Source organism: Topomyia yanbarensis, chromosome 3 (genome assembly GCF_030247195.1).
Source record: "Topomyia yanbarensis strain Yona2022 chromosome 3, ASM3024719v1, whole genome shotgun sequence".
Classification (NCBI taxonomy): domain Eukaryota; kingdom Metazoa; phylum Arthropoda; class Insecta; order Diptera; family Culicidae; genus Topomyia; species Topomyia yanbarensis.
In genome coordinates this window covers 392,390,039-392,410,999 of record NC_080672.1, presented here as the reverse complement: position 1 = coordinate 392,410,999, position 20,961 = coordinate 392,390,039, and the positions used below count along the sequence as shown (strand labels likewise).

The 20,961-nt window shown below is 43.0% G+C and overlaps 2 protein-coding genes across 3 annotated transcripts in view; one reads left to right on the top strand and one right to left on the bottom strand.

Moving 5' to 3' along the window:
* The first annotated feature begins 2,728 nt into the window (after positions 1-2,728).
* LOC131691711 (gastrula zinc finger protein XlCGF57.1-like) lies at positions 2,729-4,497 on the top strand. The gene is made up of 2 exons (XM_058978320.1): positions 2,729-3,152; positions 3,243-4,497. The coding sequence occupies exons 1-2, from the start codon at positions 2,932-2,934 to the stop codon at positions 4,240-4,242; spliced, it is 1,221 nt and encodes a 406-aa protein (XP_058834303.1). The 5' UTR covers positions 2,729-2,931; the 3' UTR covers positions 4,243-4,497.
* Positions 4,498-11,970: 7,473 nt separating this feature from the next.
* Positions 11,971-20,961, bottom strand: part of LOC131693819 (TOM1-like protein 2) — a 36,087-nt gene continuing 27,096 nt past the window's right edge. Inside the window, exons 5-8 of one of the 2 annotated variants that reach the window (XM_058981971.1) lie at positions 20,465-20,938; positions 20,340-20,403; positions 13,670-13,720; positions 11,971-13,566 (exon numbers count right to left, since the gene is read on the bottom strand). In XM_058981971.1, the coding sequence (XP_058837954.1) occupies positions 13,351-13,566; positions 13,670-13,720; positions 20,340-20,403; positions 20,465-20,938 (805 nt within the window). In that variant the 3' untranslated portion in view covers positions 11,971-13,350. The remainder of the gene's footprint in view (positions 13,567-13,669; positions 13,721-20,339; positions 20,404-20,464; positions 20,939-20,961) is intronic. The other variant, XM_058981972.1, reaches the window with a different exon arrangement.

Genomic DNA, 20,961 nt, shown 5'->3' with positions numbered 1-20,961 from the left:
GAGATAAACGCGAGGCGATCACCGATGCTACTTCATTTACCCCTGCTCTTGCGGCTACTGTTGCTGTCGATATGAATACAGACAAATACAGTACTGATATAATCAAAGAAGTGTCGAACAAGAAACACGAAATCCCTGGAATTCGTGAATCAATTACCGAAATGGCTGATTCGCGTTTTTCTTTCACGGAAACAAGTTCACCTCTAGCTCAATCAATCCCGCAAATGTCGTCCACTCGATTGAAACAAAAGTGTAAGGTTTCTGGTTCTTTGGAGTCAAGTAGTTCTATAAATCTTTGCTGGCTATTCTTTATGCGTGTCTAGAACACTGAGTGAAAAAGATATTGCTACTCTGGTCGCAGAATTACTCGAAACTAATGCTGCAATTGTGAAGAAGCTCGTACCTGAATGGAAGGACGAGGCATTAATGCCGTTCATTTCATTCAAAGTAGGAATTGACGCGAGGCTAAGAAAAATAACACTATCTCCATCAACATGGCCATTAGGACTCTGTCTCCGACAATTTCACGAAAAGTTTGACATTTGGGAGTCCCCACAGCGCTGAATTTGTAATTAAATTTTGTTTGGAATGCTGAATTGTTCTTTGCATCTTGCTCGATTGACAGTTTTGTTATATATTGTTACTGTATATGTTAAATAATTTTAAGTAACAGTCTGTATGGCAGAATTAGCCAAAGACGAATAAATAAATAAATGTATCACCGAATTGAAAGCTAGTAAGAAATACACCAAGACCATAACCGTACACATATGACCATCGAGTCCAGTTAGGATGTCATGTTTCACTTTGGCGAGGGCAGTGGTTGTACTATATCGCTTGCGATAACCACTCTGATTTACAGCCAACATGGGCGGTTCTGAAGAGTTGAGGTGTTCGGTAATTTGAGCAAGGAGAATTTTTTCCAAGATTTTAGACGTCGCTGGTAGGACACTAATGGGTCTGAAATCCTTCGGCTCCGTTGGATGTGAGTTCTTGGGGATCGGATGTACAATAGCCTTCGTCCAGCTCTTAGGGAAAACTTGAGTAGCGATGATTTTGTTAAAGAGCTCTACTAACACTGGCAATTAGAAAGGAGAGAGCAGTTTCAGAAATGATATGGGAATTCCATCGCTGCCTACAGCGTTGGATTTTATTTCATGCATAACTAGATTAACTTCACTTGCATCCACGTCACGAAAGTGGAACTGTACGTTGTTAGGTTCGGTGGCTGAATTTGGATGGGTGCTGTTCGATATGGTTTGTGTCGGTTGGGCACTGTTGTTACCAAGTTGGCGATGTCCTTCGACAAAAAAAATTATTAAGTCCGCCGACGTTCAGATCACAGTTGATGTTGGTTTTGCTGTTATCACTGAGAACTGACATACGAGTAACGTTTTCAACTTGTGTAAGAAATAAAACTGTCGCTTTGAAATGACAACAGCAACCCAGTGAGCAAATTTTCTAGCAGAGACCGCTCTGCTAGAGTCTTGGTTTGGCAGGCCTGTCAGATTTCTACGCGTATCCTGTCGAGTTAGTTGAGCTAGGGCGAACTCGATTTCGCTCGCGTTTTCTGGCCAATATTGACAGGAACCGACCCTGGCATAACTCGAACATAAACTGTGCAAAGATCCTGGTAAGTCCTACCTGGTAGAATTTAGCACGAATTGAGCAAAACATCTGACAAAGATGTGGCAGGAAGCGTGCAGAGATCTTGGCCGTACATTTCTGGCTGGATTCTGGATAAAAGTGAGCAGCATCGGTTGGTTTAATCGCTTCTGTCAGAAACGGTTGTTGCATTTGAGCGAATTCGTTGCCAGAATTTTCGCACAAATCGCTCGCAGAAACTCTGCCAGCATCAATTTCGCTTTGCTCAACTTTTGCTAACTTTCTGCTTGCCACGCTGACCGGGACCCAGTCCGGAACCAGTCCGGATTTCCAGCATGAATTTCAGCTCAAATGCATCAACCGATAGTCGGAATCGGTTGTTTTCTTTGAGCAAGATTCCATACTGAATCCATTCAAGATTTTGAACCAGTTCCGGAATAGATTTGACGGATAGTTGGGATAGGTTGGTGTGGCGGCGCTAGTGTTTATCGTATATTAATTCAAATGTTTACACACATTTTTTAAATATTTTTATTCGATCTGTTTCGATGTCTGTTCTCTGTGATGGACGTCTGTTTTCTGTGCTTGAATGGTCTATCTGCTTTGAAATCATATGAATAAAATTTATATAACTTCTGCATAAGACTGGAGAAGTCGTTTGTAGCCAATCAACTAAGAAACTGCATTGGTATTCATGGGATTGGTCAACGGTATGTAATGCTCAATTGTATATTTTCGACTGTTTTGCTATTTATTGCAATCGATTCCGTCACACGTTAATCTTCGATGAAGAGCACAATACGTCAAATGACAACCGAACCACTCAATTTCTAGAGAAAATTTTCAATAGGACGTAAGTAACAATGAGAGATTCTCTTTGGGGTCTTTCTCTTCTGTTCATTACTCGGCCATTTCAACATTTACTACTCTACTCTTTGCATAATATTCTAGTAAAAACCGTCAGCTTTCGATATGTGCTGGAAAATTAGTGCAAAGTGTTGTATTGACGTCGTAATAAACGAAAGAAAAAGTAAACAAAGAGAGGCTCTCAATATTACTTACGTCCTATTGAAAATTTTCTCTAGATTTGGTCTTTGTCGTCACTCTTCTAAAATACACTCTGATTCAATTATATTATTGTTTGTTTATTTATGTAAGCCGTACAACGATTGTCTGCCAATATTTTGAACTATTCATCGGATCGCTGGAAATAACTTGTGTATACATTGGAAGATTAGTGTGATAAACAATAGTACATACTGCTACAGTTTAGTTGAATGATTGAGGGCTGATTTTTTACCCACGCTTAACTTTTAAACCGATGATATGGAAACGTCCCTGTTGTCCCACCAGATTAAACCAGAGACAAAAGATTTTGATCTAGCAATAAACAAATCCCTCAACAATGATGATCGAATAGTAGAAAAACATCAGCAAGACGCTGAAAAGAAAATTGTTGATACCCATTTTTTAAAAGCTAACTACAGTTCAGACAACTATGGGCCATCAACGGTCGATTTAACAAGCTGTAATGAATCTAGTCAAAGGTATGTCCGTTCTCTGTTTTTATACTTAATTCATGATCGATTGTAGTGTGATTACATTAATCTCATTACTAATGTTCCCCATATTTTCAGCGACGTGCAGAATAAAATAAATCCACCCGATAGCTTGAATGATACTTCTTCCATTTCAACCGTAGATTCCTTGCGGTTATACGAATGCGAGCTTTGTAGCAAACAGTTCAATCAGAAGGCTCACCTTGCAAAACACGTCCGAGTACATCTCGGCGAACGCCGCTTCAGTTGTGATATTTGCGGTAAGGCGTTCACAAGAAATCACGATCTAGGAATACATCGCTATTCACACACCGGCGGGCATCGTTACAGTTGTGAGGTCTGCGGTAAGGCATTCGCCAGGAACTTCGCTTTACGACTACATCGCTATTCACACACTGGTGAACGGCCGTACAAATGCACCGTATGCGGCAAAGGTTTTGTTCACAACGCTAACCTAACAGGACATATGTCTGTTCATACAGGTGTCTATCAACACACGTGTGATGTATGTGGCAAAGGATTTCAAGACGGTTCTCACTTGAAAAAACACAAGCGCGTTCATTCCGGTGAGCCTCCACGACAACGCGAATGTGAGCTTTGTGGGAAAACATTCTCCCGAAAGTATCTCCTTGACACACATGTCCAGGTACATCACGACAAAGAGCCCTTCTGTTGCGATATATGTAGTAAGACATTCACCAGGAGCGACAGCTTAATGCGACATAGGAACTTACACACTGGCGAGAGGCAATTCAAATGTACCATATGCGGAAAACGTTTTGCCCTGGACGAATCTCTGACTGGACACATGCGGCTTCATACCGGTGTGCGACCGTATGTGTGTACCGTCTGTGGTAAAGATTTTATTCGCAAACGACACCAAATTGCGCATATGCGTCTTCATACGAGTGATCGACCGTACAAGTGCACTTTTTGCAGCAAAGACTTTGTTAATAAAAACCGCCTAACCACACATATGTCCGTTCATACCGGTATCTATCGGTTCACGTGTGATGTGTGTGGCAAAGGATCCAACACTGCTGCTCTTATGAAAGAGCATAGGCGTATTCATTTATAGCAGATAAAATCTACTTTTGCAGCACGTCATGGATTTATGATTGAAAGTATTCAGAAATTTCTCACGTGTTACTTGAGATTGCAAACAACATCGGGAATGTTGCAACAAGTTAGCGAATTGAAATATCGGGTCATGTTTGGAAAAGGGTACTCGATCTTTTTGTCAAGCACGCAGTTTGTAGTGTGGGTTTAGTTTGGTTTTATAAGATTATAAGTAAGAAAATAAATTGAGTTTTAATAACAATATTACTATGAACGCATTTGTATTTGTTTATTCATCTACCTAGCGACAACCTGTTAGCATATGCTTTAAATCAGGTCAAAGAATCAACATTTTTAAGTGCACGTGTAAATCATTGTTCTATATATACATAAGATAAATATAATGAAATCGTTTTTTCTAAAATAAAGACTTAGGGGAACCACCCTTGCGAGGCAACATGGTTTAGCCGGAGACTCACTTTGGTTTTGATGTGTCAAAATCTGTTGACGTTCGTAACCGAGCGCTCGTTCGTTATACAGGCGAGTTGTTTGTTGTAACATTAACTTGAGTTAGGCGATAACGGTGAAGGTGTTTATCCCAGCAAGGGCTGGAGTATAAACATTATAAACGTTAAATTGTGAAGGGCAGTGCAGTGTAGTGCGGCGCTAAACAGTTTTCTTGCTTGAAAGACGGCTTTGTTTAGACCAGCTATAACAGCTCTCTACTGTGTGAAGGTAAATAAATAAAAAAAACGAAGGATCAATTCACCTACCAGCTCGTCAGGAGCCAACTGGTGAAGTGTTTCGTTTTTTACTTTTCTCATCGATATTTTTTTAATCGCTTTTGATTTTTTTTATTTTGATTTAAGTTAAATAGTGCGGTCGAACGTGTTGCTCCCGGAACAAAATGTATCAAGGAGAAGGATCTCCCTACAAAGATGAATCTTTTGGGGAAGAGGAACACTTATTTGATTCGGACACAGAAGTTACCTCCGATCCACCTTCCCCCCAATGTCTCACAGCCCCCCCCTGTCAATGTTTACCAGGATGGATCCGCTGGTCCTTGGGTGGCATACTTTTGGCCCAAAAATAAACCGTTAAACAGCATAACTGCTGCGGGAGCTGACAAAACATTACTCGGCCGTAACCGAGATTAAAAAGGTACAGTCAGATAAACTGCGCATAGTCGTTACTGACTTGAAACATGAATAACATGATATCGTTAGCAATAGCCTCTTTACGATGAAGTATCGCGTCTACATTCCTTCTCGTGATGTAAAGATTGACGGTGTGGTAGGTGATGCGGGTCTAACTGTCGATGATCTGATGAATGACAGGGTTGGCCGCTTTAAGGACCCTAACCTTCAATCAGTTAAGATTTTGGAATGCAAGCAATTGCACTCAAAGTCCATCGAAGATGGGAATTACTATCCATCAGACTCGTTTCGCGTAACCTTCGCCGGATCTGCACTTCCGAGCTACGTTGAAGTGGGAGGAGCTCGTCTACCTGTGCGTCTGTTTGTACCGCGGGTCATGAATTGTTCCAATTGCAAGCAGCTAGGTCACACGGCCACCTACTGTAGCAATAAGCAACGGTGTGGTAAATGTGGGGAACGCCATGCGAATGATACTTGCAGTAGGCCCGCTGAGAAGTGTGTTTACTGTGGGGAGAATCAGCATGCACTTTTGACATGCCCAATGTACAAACTTCGCGCGGATAAACTGAAGCGATTCGCCAAAGATCGCTCCAGACGCTCTTGCGCAGAAATGCTTAAAAGAGCTGTTCCACTTATCTCCGAAAACCCATTCGCTCTCTTGCCAACTGACGACCCTTGCGAGGGGCATTCTTTGGCTTCGCTTGGAAACTCTAGGAAAAAACCTAATCCAAACTCACCCGAACTTCCTCGTAAGTGTACTAGGTTGTCCCAAACAAGGGTACAAAATAAAAATAATTCATCAACTGGACATGCTGCCACAAATCCGAAAATAATACCTTCTGGTTTTGGGAAATTGCGATACAACCAGGAGTTCCCAGCATTCCCCGGGGCATCAAACATCCCAAGTGCTCCCATTTTACAGTCAGAAACTCAACCTAAAACGGGATTCCTTAAATTCTCTGACATTGTGGACTGGATATTCACAGCTTTCAGCATTGCCGACCCTCTGAAAAGCTTGCTGGTTGCTATTCCACCAACAGTAAGAACATTTTTAAAGCAGTTGACTAAACAATGGCCCCTCCTTGCAGCGATCGTATCCTTCGATGGCTAACTTATTAAACGGAATCACGGATCTGATCACTGATTGCAAGTGGAAGGTAATATCTGATCCCCACGGTAGTGACCACCTGCCGATTGTAATTGCAATCACCACTGGTTCAAGACCATCGGCACCAATCAATGTTCCCTATGACCTCACGAAACATTGATTGGAAGAGCTACGCTGCTGAGATATCCAAAACTATCGATTCGACACAGGTACTTCCCCCGGAGGAAGAGTATAAGTTTTTGTCCAACTCGATTCTCGATACCGCGATTCAAACTCAGACGAAACGAGTACCCGACGTGAACACCCAAAAACATTCTCCCAACCTGTGGTGGGACAAAGAGTGCTCAGACGTGTACGCGGAGAAGGCTGCCGCCTATAAAGCCTTCCGGAACGACAGGTTAGTCGCTAGATATCGACTGTACGCGATATTAGAAAAGCGAATGAAAAAATTCAATGAAAGCCAAGGAACGCAGTTACTGGCGCCGGTTTGTCGACAAGTTAACAAGACGCATCTCCGTCGTATAGGGCTTGCTGAAAGTAATCATTGTGTTTGTGAGAACGGCTATCACGACATTGAGCATGTTGTTTGGCTGTGCGCAGAGTACTGTGTTACCAGGTCCCAACTAACAGATTCCCTTCGGGCCCGAGGTAGATCACCCTATGTGCCAGTCCTGGACGTCCTGGCAAGCCGTGATCACTCTTATATTTTTCTTATCTATATCTTTTTGAAAACTGTTGATGTCCAAGTTTAATACATTTTCCCCTCTCTCATTCAAGGTAGAATCTCAGCAACCTATCCCTGTATCTACAATATGGCATTGCTTCACGAGTCTTCGATGCATACCCATCTTGATAACCAGAACATCATGACATACCTCACATGCAGATGATATAGAGAACATCATGACAGCATCGGAGTGCCAACAATTATCCGAAATATTGACCCTCCCCTCGCCCCTGCGGTTACAACCAGCAAACGACAATGTCAATACACAATATGTATCCCATTTCCTAGCTTTTTCCTTTACTAACATAAGAGGGGAGCAAGCCACCCCTAAATACGACTTTCCCTTCCCCCAGTAACGTGTGCCATGTAATTAAAAAAAATGAATTATCGGCCTCGTTAGGCTACCGCATTTTGGGCATAAATAAACGTATTTAAGATAAAAAAGGACGTTAGTTCGCGGCTAACCAACACGTACTAAGGAAGAGTACCTCATTGCAGCGATTGAGTTGGAGGAATCTATGCAGGATATAATCAGGCAGTTTCTGGGAATTTCGCCGGTAATGGGATTCAGCGTCTTTAGTCGAGCGGGAAGGCGACCAACGAAGACATCAGAAAGTGACGGACCACGGAAATAAGCAGACATAGTTTCCCAAGTTTCGGGACAGTTTCCCGCCACGAATAACCTGTTCGGTGTAGTCACAGAGAATCCGAAGCATCATCCTTTCTCACCGTGGAGGATCAGTTAAACGAACCGTGCTCTCCTTCACAGATAATTCTAAGGGGAACGAAGCAGGGTGACCAGTTTCCCCTGGAAAGCTCACTATGGTGACTTCCGGGATTGTTTGCAGCGAGTAGAGGATCTGGCGATTCGTCGCCAACGTCACTAGGGAGCAGGCTCGATGAGAGGGGGAGGCAGCCAGGGCAATTGCCCTGGGGTCCGGGTCATATTAGGGGGCCCGCGTTTTTACCCGGAAGATAGGCTAACACGTCCGGTTTTCATAGAAGAGCAATACAAATAGCAATAGTAATTTCTTTGCAATCATTCGCCTTATTAGTAAAAAATGAAAACTATTTGATAGTTGACATTCGTTAAAACAAATGTTCTCAAGGGAGTTGTCTACGTTGTGTACAAGTTTATAAAACGAGTTTTATTGCTTGAATCGACGGAATACACTACAAAATATTGATAAGCCAATTCAAAGTATTTTCGAAGAAAGCGTCAAACAGAAATGCGAGGGCACGGACAAACGCATCCGTCCTCTTCTACGTTCGCCCCTTTGCTGATGGTGCCGGTTGTTGGCTTGGAGACACTGGGCGTGATTGTTGCTGAGTGAATATTTATTCCTGTCAGATCCGTAGATATTGGTTTTGTAGCCGTTTGTGGTTTGGCATAAGATAACGGTATGCTGTTTACGGTTACAGTAGTTGAGCTTTTCTTAGCTGCTTTTGAACGAAGTTTTCCGTGGTGCAATGTCTTTTTGTAGAATTAGCGCATAAGAATCTACCATGGTTGCATAACCAGTATTGTCTGATGAAACGTCCCATTTTCGGTTGATCCGCATAAAATTGTGACGCATGAAAAAGTTGGTTTGTACAGGAGCATTCTTATCACAAAAAACGTTGGGGACACCCGGGAAAATGCGAAGTTACAGCTCTTATGTAAGCCACTTCTCCGTATCTTGACATACATTTGTTAATCACGTGGGGCGTGTAGAGATAATTCCTGTAAGCACATCTCTCTAGAGCCCTGCGGAGATGATGTTGTTAACGTGGCAGCTTTCGTTGCTGTTCTGCAACGTTCGTCCGATACTTGCTTTTTCTAGAGGTCGTATATACTACTGCGCACTCCGCAAGTATCACGGGAGGAGGATATTTGTTAGTAAGCATAGAAGTTGTATTCTACTTCTTCGTTATCGACGCCAGAGAAGGTGACTCCACAATCTGGACTAGATATCGATCCATCAACTCATGGACCAGAGACCGGCGGCTTTACTTCCCTTCTGAAGGAAGACGTGAACACAGATTTTTTCACCTCAGAAAAATCTTAACGACCTCGGTTGGGATTGAACCCAGGCCAACTAGAATGAGTGGCGGTCACGCTTTCCACTCAACCACCGGCGCCGTCCAAATATACGTATGCGTTCCAATAGTTACCTAAACTCGTATGCCTTCTTTCAATAAATGATGATGCAATAAACTTAAAATCAAAATGTAAATTCTGCACGATTTTTCGAAAAAATTCAATTGCAAATATAATCCACAATAGACGTTTGTGTAATTTCAACCAAGCATTTAGGTAGAGTTTGGATTAAACCAAGTATACATGCAAATCTTCTCATAGATCAGTGATCAAACGCGTATACCAAATTGAGACGAGGTTTTCGACTGCGGATCGAATCCCATTTCTATAGGCACTAAATCATCTATTTAAACAGTCGGCATGCCAAACGAAAGAAGAGGTGCTTCTGAACTATAGTTCTATTCTGGCACACTGTTTCGCCTTTTTCATCACTAAGTGTGCTTTAATGATCTCTATAGAACTATGAAACCGTAAAGAATATGTTTAGTGTGCGAATACAGAACATGTCTAATAGGGCATTGCAAAAAAAATTTTTTTTTTGAATTCTCAAAGGCCCCCCTCTCATATTGTGACAAATGTCAAAGTTTCACATCATATGGACAATTCTAGACTCCCACCCACTTCGCTTGAAATTTTTGAAATTGGTGCTATGGGAAAATATGGAGGAAAAATATATTAAATGCTACAACGTTTGAAGTAGCAATCAGAAAATTACAATTTATACCTCTTTTTAAAGGAAATAAATAACCTTAGTATTTGAATGGAGATATTTATGTTTCTAGAAAAATAAGGGAAAGTGGAGTACTGGGTCATTTTGGCTTCAAAATCCCCTATTTTGAATAATTTTGCTGCTCCGTGATGCAAATCATACATATTTTGCATTTTTTTTCTTATGTGACAAAATCTCAGAAATCGAATGGAACCTTTTTGACCTTTGTCCGAATACGAGAGGTTGGGGTTATAGGGTCTTTTATTTATTTATTTATTATCTTCGGTAGATACCGTACAGATAATTAAAAAACAGAACATACTTTCTAAATTAATTAAAAATTCTTAATAGCTAACTTATAACTAGATTTGGTGACATTAAAGTCGAACAGATGTGAGGTTTCGTTGAATTTGTAGCAACATCTATCCACAGGATTGTTTTGACCGTAAACAGTACGATGTCTAGGAATCAACAAAAGAGGACGGTTTCTTAGAGCGCGAGGAGGTACAAACACATTAATCCGTGCAAGAATATCTGGGCAGTCAATGAATTCATATTAAATTTTATGATTTTCTCGTGTATATATCTCTATTATTCTTCAATCAATTTTCAAAAAATGAAACTTATTGAACGTGGAAAATTCTTAGGAATACAACAAAAATAGATTCGTTAGTGGTAAAATCCAGAAACATCAAATTTTTTGACATTAACTCTACAAATCACATTTTTTTCATTAAATGTCCTAATACCTCAACTTCCCCTCTTTTTCCAGGAATGAAACTTTCCTCATGTGATCCCTAAGTGTATTTTACACTAAAAGTAGTAAATTAAATAAGAATTTTGTTGTTGAATAGTTAATATGTTCGATTTTATGATAAAAATGTGAAATCGAGACTCTATGTCAGATAATTTGATGTTTCTGAATTTTACCGAAAACGAATCTATTTTTATTTTGTTCCTGAAGATTTTTCACGTTGAACAAGGTACAATTTATTAAAATTGAGCGAAAAAAAAAGAGATATATGCAGAGAAAATGAAAAAACTTAATATGAATGACAAAATGCTCTATAACCCCAACTTCTCGTATTCTGACAAAAGTCAAATCATGTAAAGATAATGCATGGCATTTGAGCTAGATGCTACTGATTCCTGAGTACCCACAAATTGAAAAACTCGTAGCTATGGCAATTTTACCCGATTCGGATACCACGGAATAAGAAGCTATCGAAATCCACATGTCTAGCACGCTATCTGTGGATGTGGCAATATGAGTCAACCGGAGACTAATAGAAACCACGGACTCGCATACTGAATTAGAGGGCTTAGGTTTAAAGGGGCCCGGCAGTAATACAAGCCGTGGGGCCCGACGCGGCTCTCGACGGCCCTGCGTAGGGAGGTTCCAACAAAGGAGCCCAGCTCACCTCTCTAGCTAAACGGCAAGGATCGCTGCCACAGCAGCCAACGTCGAGCGGTAGGAGAACGCCGCCGTTGCAGTTCCGGCCGGTTAGAAGAGACCATCCGACTTTCTAAGACGGGGACGCAAGAGCACTGATCGGGATTGATGAGTTCTACTGACCAGTTATTGATTACGGATTCCACTCAACCACCAACACAACCACCTAAGGTTGATCAATCTACCTAGTGTGTACGATCTTCAAAAGCAAACACTGGTTCGGACAGGAATAACTTGCACCTAAAACATTTACTGATCGGTGCGTTCATCGATAGGACCAGTTCATTCAGCTAGGCATTATGAAATTTCAGGCTGTGATATTCACAATCACTAACGAGGTGAACTAAATTTCTTATAGTTGTTTGTAATTTGAATATATTCAATACACTTTTTATTAGTTTTAAATAATGTCTCCTCTTTCCTTTGGATTAAATGATATTTTGGTGACAACAAAAGCTCGTAAAACCAGTTAAACTTTTATAAGAATTTAGAGACATTGCGATTTTTTTAATATTTGTCAATTTGTAATTTTGCCTCTGCAGTCTAACCTTAAAAATAAGTTTGAAAATGAATTTCGATAAGTCTGGCCAACCAAAACAGTTATCGAATTTGTATGATCTTAATATGGCTGCGCTGATCACACGCATAGAATGTTTGAATTCTCGTATTTTTGAACGATAGCACATATTATTTTTGGTTCGAATAAAGACGATTAAAATAAAATTTGTCCCCTTAGTGGGTAGTCTAAACTTAACTTTTGAATGTTTTTTGTGTAAAAACAACTTGTAGTTTTTGATTCAAAATATTCAACAAGAAAGCATCACAATAAAATGACTACTGACAGATTACACCCCAACTCGACGAGGTGTTTGACAACACCCTCTCAGAATGCAATAAAACTTTGTGGGCATGAAAACTGCCTTTCGAAAAGAACCTTATTTGTTTAGCCTTCGTTATAAATTAAAACAACTGAAAGAGATAATAAAAAGATAAATGAATGTGTACGGGCCCAGTATTAAGTTCTAAATGTTGGAACGAAAAAAAAAATAAAATTACTACACTACTACTCACCTGGGTTCGAATCCAAACCCCGCACATAGGGTTACAGATTTTTCAAACCCAAAGAAGCGAATGACCTTAAGGTTGAAACCTCTTTAATTGAAATTAAAGAAATGTCTAAAAATGTGTTATTTTTCAAACATGGTTCAAACCATTGATGAATGTGATGATGTTTTACAGTCAATGTCAATTTAAGAAAAACCTAGTAAGCAAAGTTGTTTAATTAGCCGAAGTAGTTAGATTCTGAAAGGTTACTACCAACCCCATAGACAAGTTGGCGTGAGATCTGTCTACTATTAAAATTGCTGGCCTAAAGTACGCTAACACTAGCGTTTTTCGCGTGACTTTTTAGTTATCTCGTAGTTGTATAGTAGTTGTCGTAACTGTTTGGACTGCAATAAGTGAGTAATGTGCTGAGTCTAGGATTGTTAGGCTTATAGAAATATACTAGAATGTTTCATTGTAATTTTTGCGGCAATATACTTAAAAAACTTTATATTTGAATCGCTGGTACACAACTACGAATATATTCTAGTCTGATACAGTAAAATTTCTTCGTCACGATTGTTAGCCCAAAACTTGTGTAAAATAATAAACATAAATACAATTATCATACATAATAGAATATGGCGCCTGCTGTCTTCAATAAGTTCATGTACACCGTTCGCACCGGACGTATCCGAAATGTACAACGCATTGGTTAATTGAAAATAAATTAACTCATCTCTTTGATACGCTTACTTTTGCTCTACCCACGAAAATACATCTATCACATACAATAAACCCCACCCGTCGCACTAGTTAAAGTAGTAGTCATACCTACGTCCGTTCGATTCAAAGAGTCAACAGTTCCTCCTCTTCGTCCTTTTTCTTGCGATCTTTCGCCACACTGGTATTGGTGCTACCGGTTTGACCGGAAATCGTCGGGAGGTTGTCAGCCACCGCAGCACGTTCGGCAAGAAATTTTTCAAACTCTTTACTGGTGAGACTTTCTTCAGCACCGACGTTACCGGCGCCATTCTCCGCCGGTTCAAGGTTGTCGATATCCTCCTGTATGTATATAGGACAACACCCAACAGATTAGTGTGATTTGTGTTTATCAACGTTTATTTAGATAGAGAACAAAATCAGGTCTAACGTAACTACGACTCACCGGATTGCCGAGCCATTTTTCCATTTCGTCAAACTCGGTGTCACGTGCGTTCTAGTGTAGTTGGGAAATGTATGATGCCAATTCAAATGCCGAGGGAATTTGGATGTTGGCGTTGGTTGGCGTGAATTGATGAATAGATAGACGAACACATGTTCAAATAGTATGGAATACGCCACCCAGAAAAAAATGAACAGCACAACGTTCAGAAACATGGCATATGTACATCTTAATTGTCTGGTGTGTTTTGTAATAACTATAGATAATAGTTTCTATGGAATGTACGTTCAGTGTATTTGTTTGTGTATTTGTAGTGTAGTGTATTAGACGTGTCATAGGAATTACCGATTCCGCTACCGCACATAATTTTATAAATATTATTTGATTTAATATGCCAACAATAAACGAATTTCCATTCATTTAAGATACAGTGATCCGCACCTCGACCCTAGCAGTGAAAATAAAACTGCTCCCCTTCAAACCTTGGAGTTACTTGCTTCTCCTGTTGTAATATAGGATACCTAAGATCTAGTAATTAGTACATCGTCCGGCACTCGAAGTGTAACCAACTTCAAACCGTTCGCGCAGCTGTCGCACCAGCATCAACTGTCTATAAATTGGCTGAATGACAGTTCGGAGTATTGTTTACAAATGTACAACAGTATTTTGCTAAAAGTCTACATTTGTCTACGAGGGGGAGGTGTTTTTTGCAAAAGTCTACGAAGACTTAGATATTTGGTGCTTCTTGTATTACTAATTATGAATGGGATTTGAAGATAGTTCTGTTCAACATACTAGTCGATTCAGCTAAATGTGGACACTTAGCAGCTAGTACACTGTTGAGGTACCTGCTCTTTAGACAACCACTCAATCCAGAACCCTCTGATTTTGTGGACAAAACAGAGAGAAAGACTCTGGACAGAAAAAAATAACTGAACCCTACTCACCTAACCTCCATCAAGGAGTCCGCCATTTGCTTGATCCCCCATCTGAAATGACAACCGGGGGGGGGGGGGGGGTCTGTGATTCTAGGTCTAGCTGGTCGTGCTAGTTCGATGGTCTCATAACCGCCATATCAGTCCTGCACGGCATGATATTCTACATGCGCTCCTCTTCTCGCTGACCTGTTGGATGCCGTGGTCGATCTAGCTATTCCGGTTGGAGGGTGGCTTCCCGTTCACTGGTGCCCCGACGACCCTATACTGGTGGCTTGTCGGGTTTGGTGCTACTCAACGTATTCCCGACGGTGGAGCTAGCCTACCTTGGCGGAGAGTTCCCCGCTGAAGGAATATTTACCGCAACCGTTGACGGACGCGTTATTCTTGCTTCAATGCAGTCCGGCAGAATGCCGAGACTTATCTAGCAATTCCGCATAGAGGATTGCTTCTGGATCACTGGTGCCCCGACGATTCGCTACGGACTACTCGGAATAGTACCCGACGGTAGATCTTTCCTTCTCCGACGAGTAGTTCTCCGGCAGTGGAAGATCTTCCGAAAACGATGCTACCCGGGCAGATGCCGAGGCCGGTCCTGCGATTCTGGGTGACTGGTGACTTCCAGTTTACAGGCGCACCGACGACCATTTTCCGGTGCTATTTTACTATCTACTCAAAATAGGTCCTGCTTCAGGGTCTAACCTACTCCGACGGCGAAATTTCCCGACGTCAAAAGTTCCCTCGATGCTGAGGTCAGTCCTGTGATTTCCGTGGGAGGAATTGTCTCAGGTGCCCTGACGACCTATCGTCGACGACGCGTGCGCTCAGTCTATTCCCCGGCGATGGATCTACTCCGGTCGCGCCCGCTGGTCTACCTTATCTCTCTTCAGCAGACTGGCTTGTCGAGTGCCAAGGTCGGTCCGTCGATTCCCGTTGGAGTGTAACTTCTGGTTCATCGGTGCCTCGACGACCCGAAGCCGTGTACTCCTACGTAGCTGGCCGTTGTTCCTTTCGTTATCCTCGTTGCAACGCTAACATGATTTGACTGACTGTTCTGCGCACCGCGTCCCATTCTTTGGACAATATTGTTCATGTTAATCCCCTCACCGACAATGGTTCTCATTTCGTTTTGCTCGTGCTCGAATCACGGGCATTCGAAAGGAAACGTACTGATGCGTTTCCTCTGCATCACCGCACGCGATGCAGAACGGCGATCTCGCGTGGCCGAGCCTATTCAGATACTTCTTGAAACATCCATGCCCACGAAAAAGCAGAAGAGCGAGCTGGAGGGCACCAGCGACCAGAGAAACATTGGGAAAGACTGGTGCATCGTGGGAAGCCAGCATGCGAAGCGGAGGAAACGGAAACAAAAGGAAGAAAAGAGAAAGAACAACAGAAGAGAGAAATGTAAGCCTTTTTCGGGAGAGGTACAAGGGCAATGCACTGATCATCGAAGCTAAAGATACGACGTCCTACGCCGCTCTTTTCAAGAAAGTGAGAGGGGACCCAGAGCTGAAGGAGTTGGGAGAGTACCTTGTTAAAACGAGGCGCACTCAGAAAGGCGAGATGATCTTCGAATTGAAGAAGGATCCTTCCGTCAAAAGCTTCACCTACCGCGGGCTCGTTGCCAAATCTTTGGGCAGTGAAGCGAACGTAAGAGCCCTGTCGCAGGAAGACGTAGTCGAGTGCAAGGATCTAGACGAGATAACGACCGTAGAAGAACTGAGGGGTGCACTGATCGAGCAGTGCACACTGGATGTACCAGCTACTATCCGGATTTGGACATCGTATGGAGGTACTCAAACAGCGGCGATTCGACTACAGGGTGTCGTTTCCGTTGCTGGATACCGGCAAGATAAAGGCCGAATGGCAGGTTTGCTTGCTGAGAGTCACTCCGCGAGTTAACAAGCAAATGGAGCGATGCTTCCGGTGCTTGGATCTCTGACGTCAGACGAGGAACTGCAAGGACTCGGATGCCGGACGTACTAACCGACTCGTTAGTCGGACGAACGCCGGAGGTTATAGGAGGAGACTTTAACGCTTGGGCCGTGGAGCGGGGTAGTAGGCTGACCAACGCAAGAAGTTACAGTTTGTTGGAACTTCTGGCGAAGCTATCGGTAAGACTGTGCAACGAAGGTTCCACTAGCACATTTCGTAAGGACGGACGGGAATCCATCATCGACATAACATTCTGCAGTCCTTCGCTGATGGATAACATGAATAGGCGAGTTAGTGAGCAGTACACCCATAGTGACCACCAAGCGATCCACTACAACATTGGTCGGCAGTATTGTAACACGGAGACTGACGAGCAGAAGTATAAAGGACTTCGACAAGGGCCTTTTTGTGGAAGCACTTCGTGCTGACAGCCTCACTCCAATTTCGAATGCCGATGAGCTGTCGGAAACAGTAGCGAGGGCGTGTGAAGTAACAATGCCGAGGAAAATGGAGCCCAGGAACTAACGACGTCCGGCCTACTGGTGGAACGAAAGGCTCAGCATCCTCCGGGCTGCCTGCCTAAAAACCAGCTCACGCGTTCAGAAAGCAAGATCTGAGACAGTCAGATAATAGAGTAATGTAACAATCCGGGCGGCATAATGCTAAGTAAGTCAAACTGCTACGAGGAGCTGTGCAGAGAAGTAGACGCTAACCCCTGGGATAATGCTTACCGTGTCGTGTTGACCAGGATTAAGGGCCCAACGACGGCAGTCGAAATATGCGCTACCAAAATGAAGCTTATCGTGGAAGGTCCCCGAGGCACGACCTAACCGCATGGCCACCCACACCATACGGCGATGCAGATGCTGGAAATGCTGGTGACAATCGAGTCTCCAACGACGAGCTGCCTATGGTGGCAAAAGGAAAGCTCCCGGACCGGGCGGTATCCCCAACGTGGCACTGAAGACCACGATCCTGGTGTTTCTGGACATTTTCGAGATAGTCCTACAGAAATGCCGGGACGATAGCTACTTGCCGGTTAGAAGGAAGATCCATACGCTGGTGTTGCTGTCAAAACCATCCGCCATCCGTACACTCACCGCGAGTGCGGAGAAAGCATCGAAGCAAAAGAGAAGGGGTAATCGCGACTGCGCTGTGGTGACAATAGACGTGAAGAACGCGTTCAACAGTGCCTGGTGGTTGGCGATCGCCTCAGCGCTGCACAGAATGCGGGTTCTGAACTATCCGTGCACGGTTCTGAAAAGTTATTTCCAGAACCGAGTACTAGTCTACGAAACGAATATGGAACAGAGGTCGATTAGGGTCACGGCGGTAGTACCTTAGGGCTCCCTACTGGGCCCAACGCTCTGGAATATAACGTACAACGGAGGGTTAACACTGGAACTGCCCAGGGGAGTTGAGATAGTCGGCTTTGCGTATGATGTTGTCCTGACGATAACCGGCGATACCCTTGAGGTGGAGATGTTGACGGTAGACACAATAGGCATCGTGGAAACCTGGATGGCTGACGTCAGGTTGCAGCTGGATCACGACAAGACGGAGGTAGTGCTGGTCAGCAACCGTAAAAAAATCCAGCGTTTCGTGATCAGCGTCGGGAAACAATCTATCCCATCGATGTCCTGAAGCACCTGGGTGATGGTCGGGTAAATTACAACTGCCATGTCGACTACGTATGTGAGAAGGCTGCGAGGACAACTAACGCATTGGCAAGGATCATGGCGAATCACGGAGGAGCAAGATGCAGCACAAGACGTCGGAATCACCGGACCGACCTCGACACTCTACCGGATATCTCGTGTAGGCAAGGTCCACCGCCGGGGACTAGATCGAGTAGATAGGGTCGAGGCAGGAAGCTGAATGACTCAAGGAAACGAACATCGGAATCGAGAGGAATCTTTCGTCGGGGAATCTACCGCCGTGGACTATTCCATTGCCAGGAAACTTTTAGTCGGAATGGGGTAGTATCTGTGTTGGGAGAATTTCCTCCTTAGAGGAACTCTCAGCCGGAATAGGGTGTGCGTTCACCGGCGGGGACTATCCGAGTAGATAAGGCTGAGAGCTGAATAACTCACGGAAACAAGAGCTAAATGGCTCATGGAATCAGCATCTAAACGGTTCACTGGGACGAGAGCTAAATGGCGACGTAATAGATGGAGATAAAAAGCAATAGAAGAGTTAAATCAAACAATTTCATGGACCAAGTGAAGCCCCGAGATATAGCAAAAGAAAGAGGTGCGACGAAGGTACAACAAGCCCCCACGAAGTAATACCTTGATGTAGTTCCTTGGGGAATAAGGGCAAAAAGAGTAAGGAGTGTTTTAAGTAGTTAGGCACGAAAATGAGTCGTGAGCCCCATACAGTGCCAATACACTACACGCCAGGCTTTTGAAGCCTTTTAAATCGCCACTCGATGTACTCTTTTCGATAGTATCATGAAGTTGAGCTCGAACAAAACAAGATCGAAGATTACTGCCGTTCTACGCATAATTGTCCCATGTATATAGGGAATCTTATAGAATATGGGACAAACATGCTTATAACGGCAAATTAGGAAGCGCACCTTCAAACAAGGTTATCTTAAAACCGGTTGTGCAGACACGGATAATGCTAAGTGTCTACAGGACATCTCAACTGCGATCAAGTCCTGAAAATGTGTTACGTTGAAGGCTGTTGAAACTACTCAGATTCCATAACACGTGCTTTACATTGGGCATTGCGCCGACAGTATCGATAGATCAGATGGAAACATTCTCCGCTTGGTGGAGAGCCTAGAGGCTTGTGGCAAGAAGCGCAGTTCTCAAAACAGTATGGCTCCTATTGGCGGTAGATGAGGCTTCAGTAAAACTGAAAACCTTTCAGCACAACCAGCTAGGCAAGTATGGCCTTACAACGTATGCGGTTCACAAACTGCAACGTGAGCTGAGGATCTGGAATTCGCCATCGGCAAAAGGGCGCCAACGAAGCAAAATCAGGCAAGAAACTAACCAAATACTGGACTGAAGAAGGCCATTGGAACGTCGAACAACACACAGGCTACGACCAACCGTCCACAAAATATAGTGGCCGTAGACATTGGTCCAACTGAAAAGTGGTCCAGTTAAAGTGACCTACCAGTGAACGACTGCATTTTTATTCCCCTCAAGTAGTGTGTAATGAAAAAAAAATTCAGTTAACACATGCTACGTCACGTTCTACTTTACGGTCCTTTTCCTGACATATGCCGTTTCAGTAAAAACGGTCAAGTTTGGATATGTTCTTGCCTATGATTGTTATTATCACGAGTGTTCCTCAATAAACCATCTACAAAAGTATCATAGTTGCCCTGCGTTAGGTCAAACCAAACTGTGTGCCATATTTTGGCAGTATTTTTCGTGCAAAAATTCGTTTTTCGAGAACTTGATATTAATATAAAAAGTTAAGGGACACGTATTTGCTTTCGATTAATATTTGAGTATTCAAAAATAATTCGTAGCTGTAGATGTTTTAAGTGCTACACTGTCCATAATCGCAAGTCAGTCCTAGGTTCTGTGGAATTCCCTATCTACATGAGACTGATTTACGATTATAGGCAGTACTTTCGTTGGCCATTTGTGCAGCGGAGTTCTGTAACATTGTTATCATGTTGATAATAATATATTTGTATAAATTTGGGCAGCCCAAATTTAATTTATTTCTAGTTATGACACGCTTAGAAAACAAACTGATAAAATACACAAACACAAACACAGAACACATATATCCCCAGGAAATTAAAATATTCAAACTTTCAATTAACTTACCAAACTAGTCGACTTGGTTTGACCACCCAGTAAATCCACCTTGCCGGTATCTTTCAAGTTATCCCTACAATTAAACATTACTTGAATCGTGCGTTACATCGTTGAATCACACCACAACTTCTCACCCCGTTGTATTTCGAGATTGTGCAAGCATATCAAACTCGTCGGAAACCACATCGGGAGGTGGATTTTTTTTGTTTGTATTTCCAGTAGCCGCACCAGATTGCGCTGCTACACTGTTTAGTTGCGACAGCTGGAAGGTAGCGGTGGCGGTCTTTCCAAGGCTTAAGCCGGCCAGTTGGGAACCGAGAGCAGCACCGCCACCACCACCACTAGCTTCGTCACTAAGATCGATCAGCGAATCTTTCTTATCGGGCGACACCGGTGGCGCCGAATCTGCCCTCGGGGGAACACCCATTGCAGCACCCAAAATGGCTGATGGAGTCGTTGAGGATGCCGTTGTTGGATCTCGATTCTTCTCGAACCGTGCATGCCGTAGGAAGAGATTGTTCAACTCATCGTTGAGCCGCAATAGCTCGGCTGTAAGTTCGTCATGGTGAACCTTGCCTATCAGCTCGACGATACGATTTTGCATTTCTCTGAAAAAAACGAAATCAAATTA

Bases quoted from the DNA above. Each gene is read 5' to 3' on its own strand.
- LOC131691711 (XM_058978320.1), top strand. From the start codon at position 2,932: ATGGAAACGTCCCTGTTGTCCCACCAGATTAAACCAGAGACAAAAGAT. The intron at 3,153-3,242 runs GTATGTCCGTTC...CCATATTTTCAG, and splicing joins TGTAATGAATCTAGTCAAAG to CGACGTGCAGAATAAAATAA.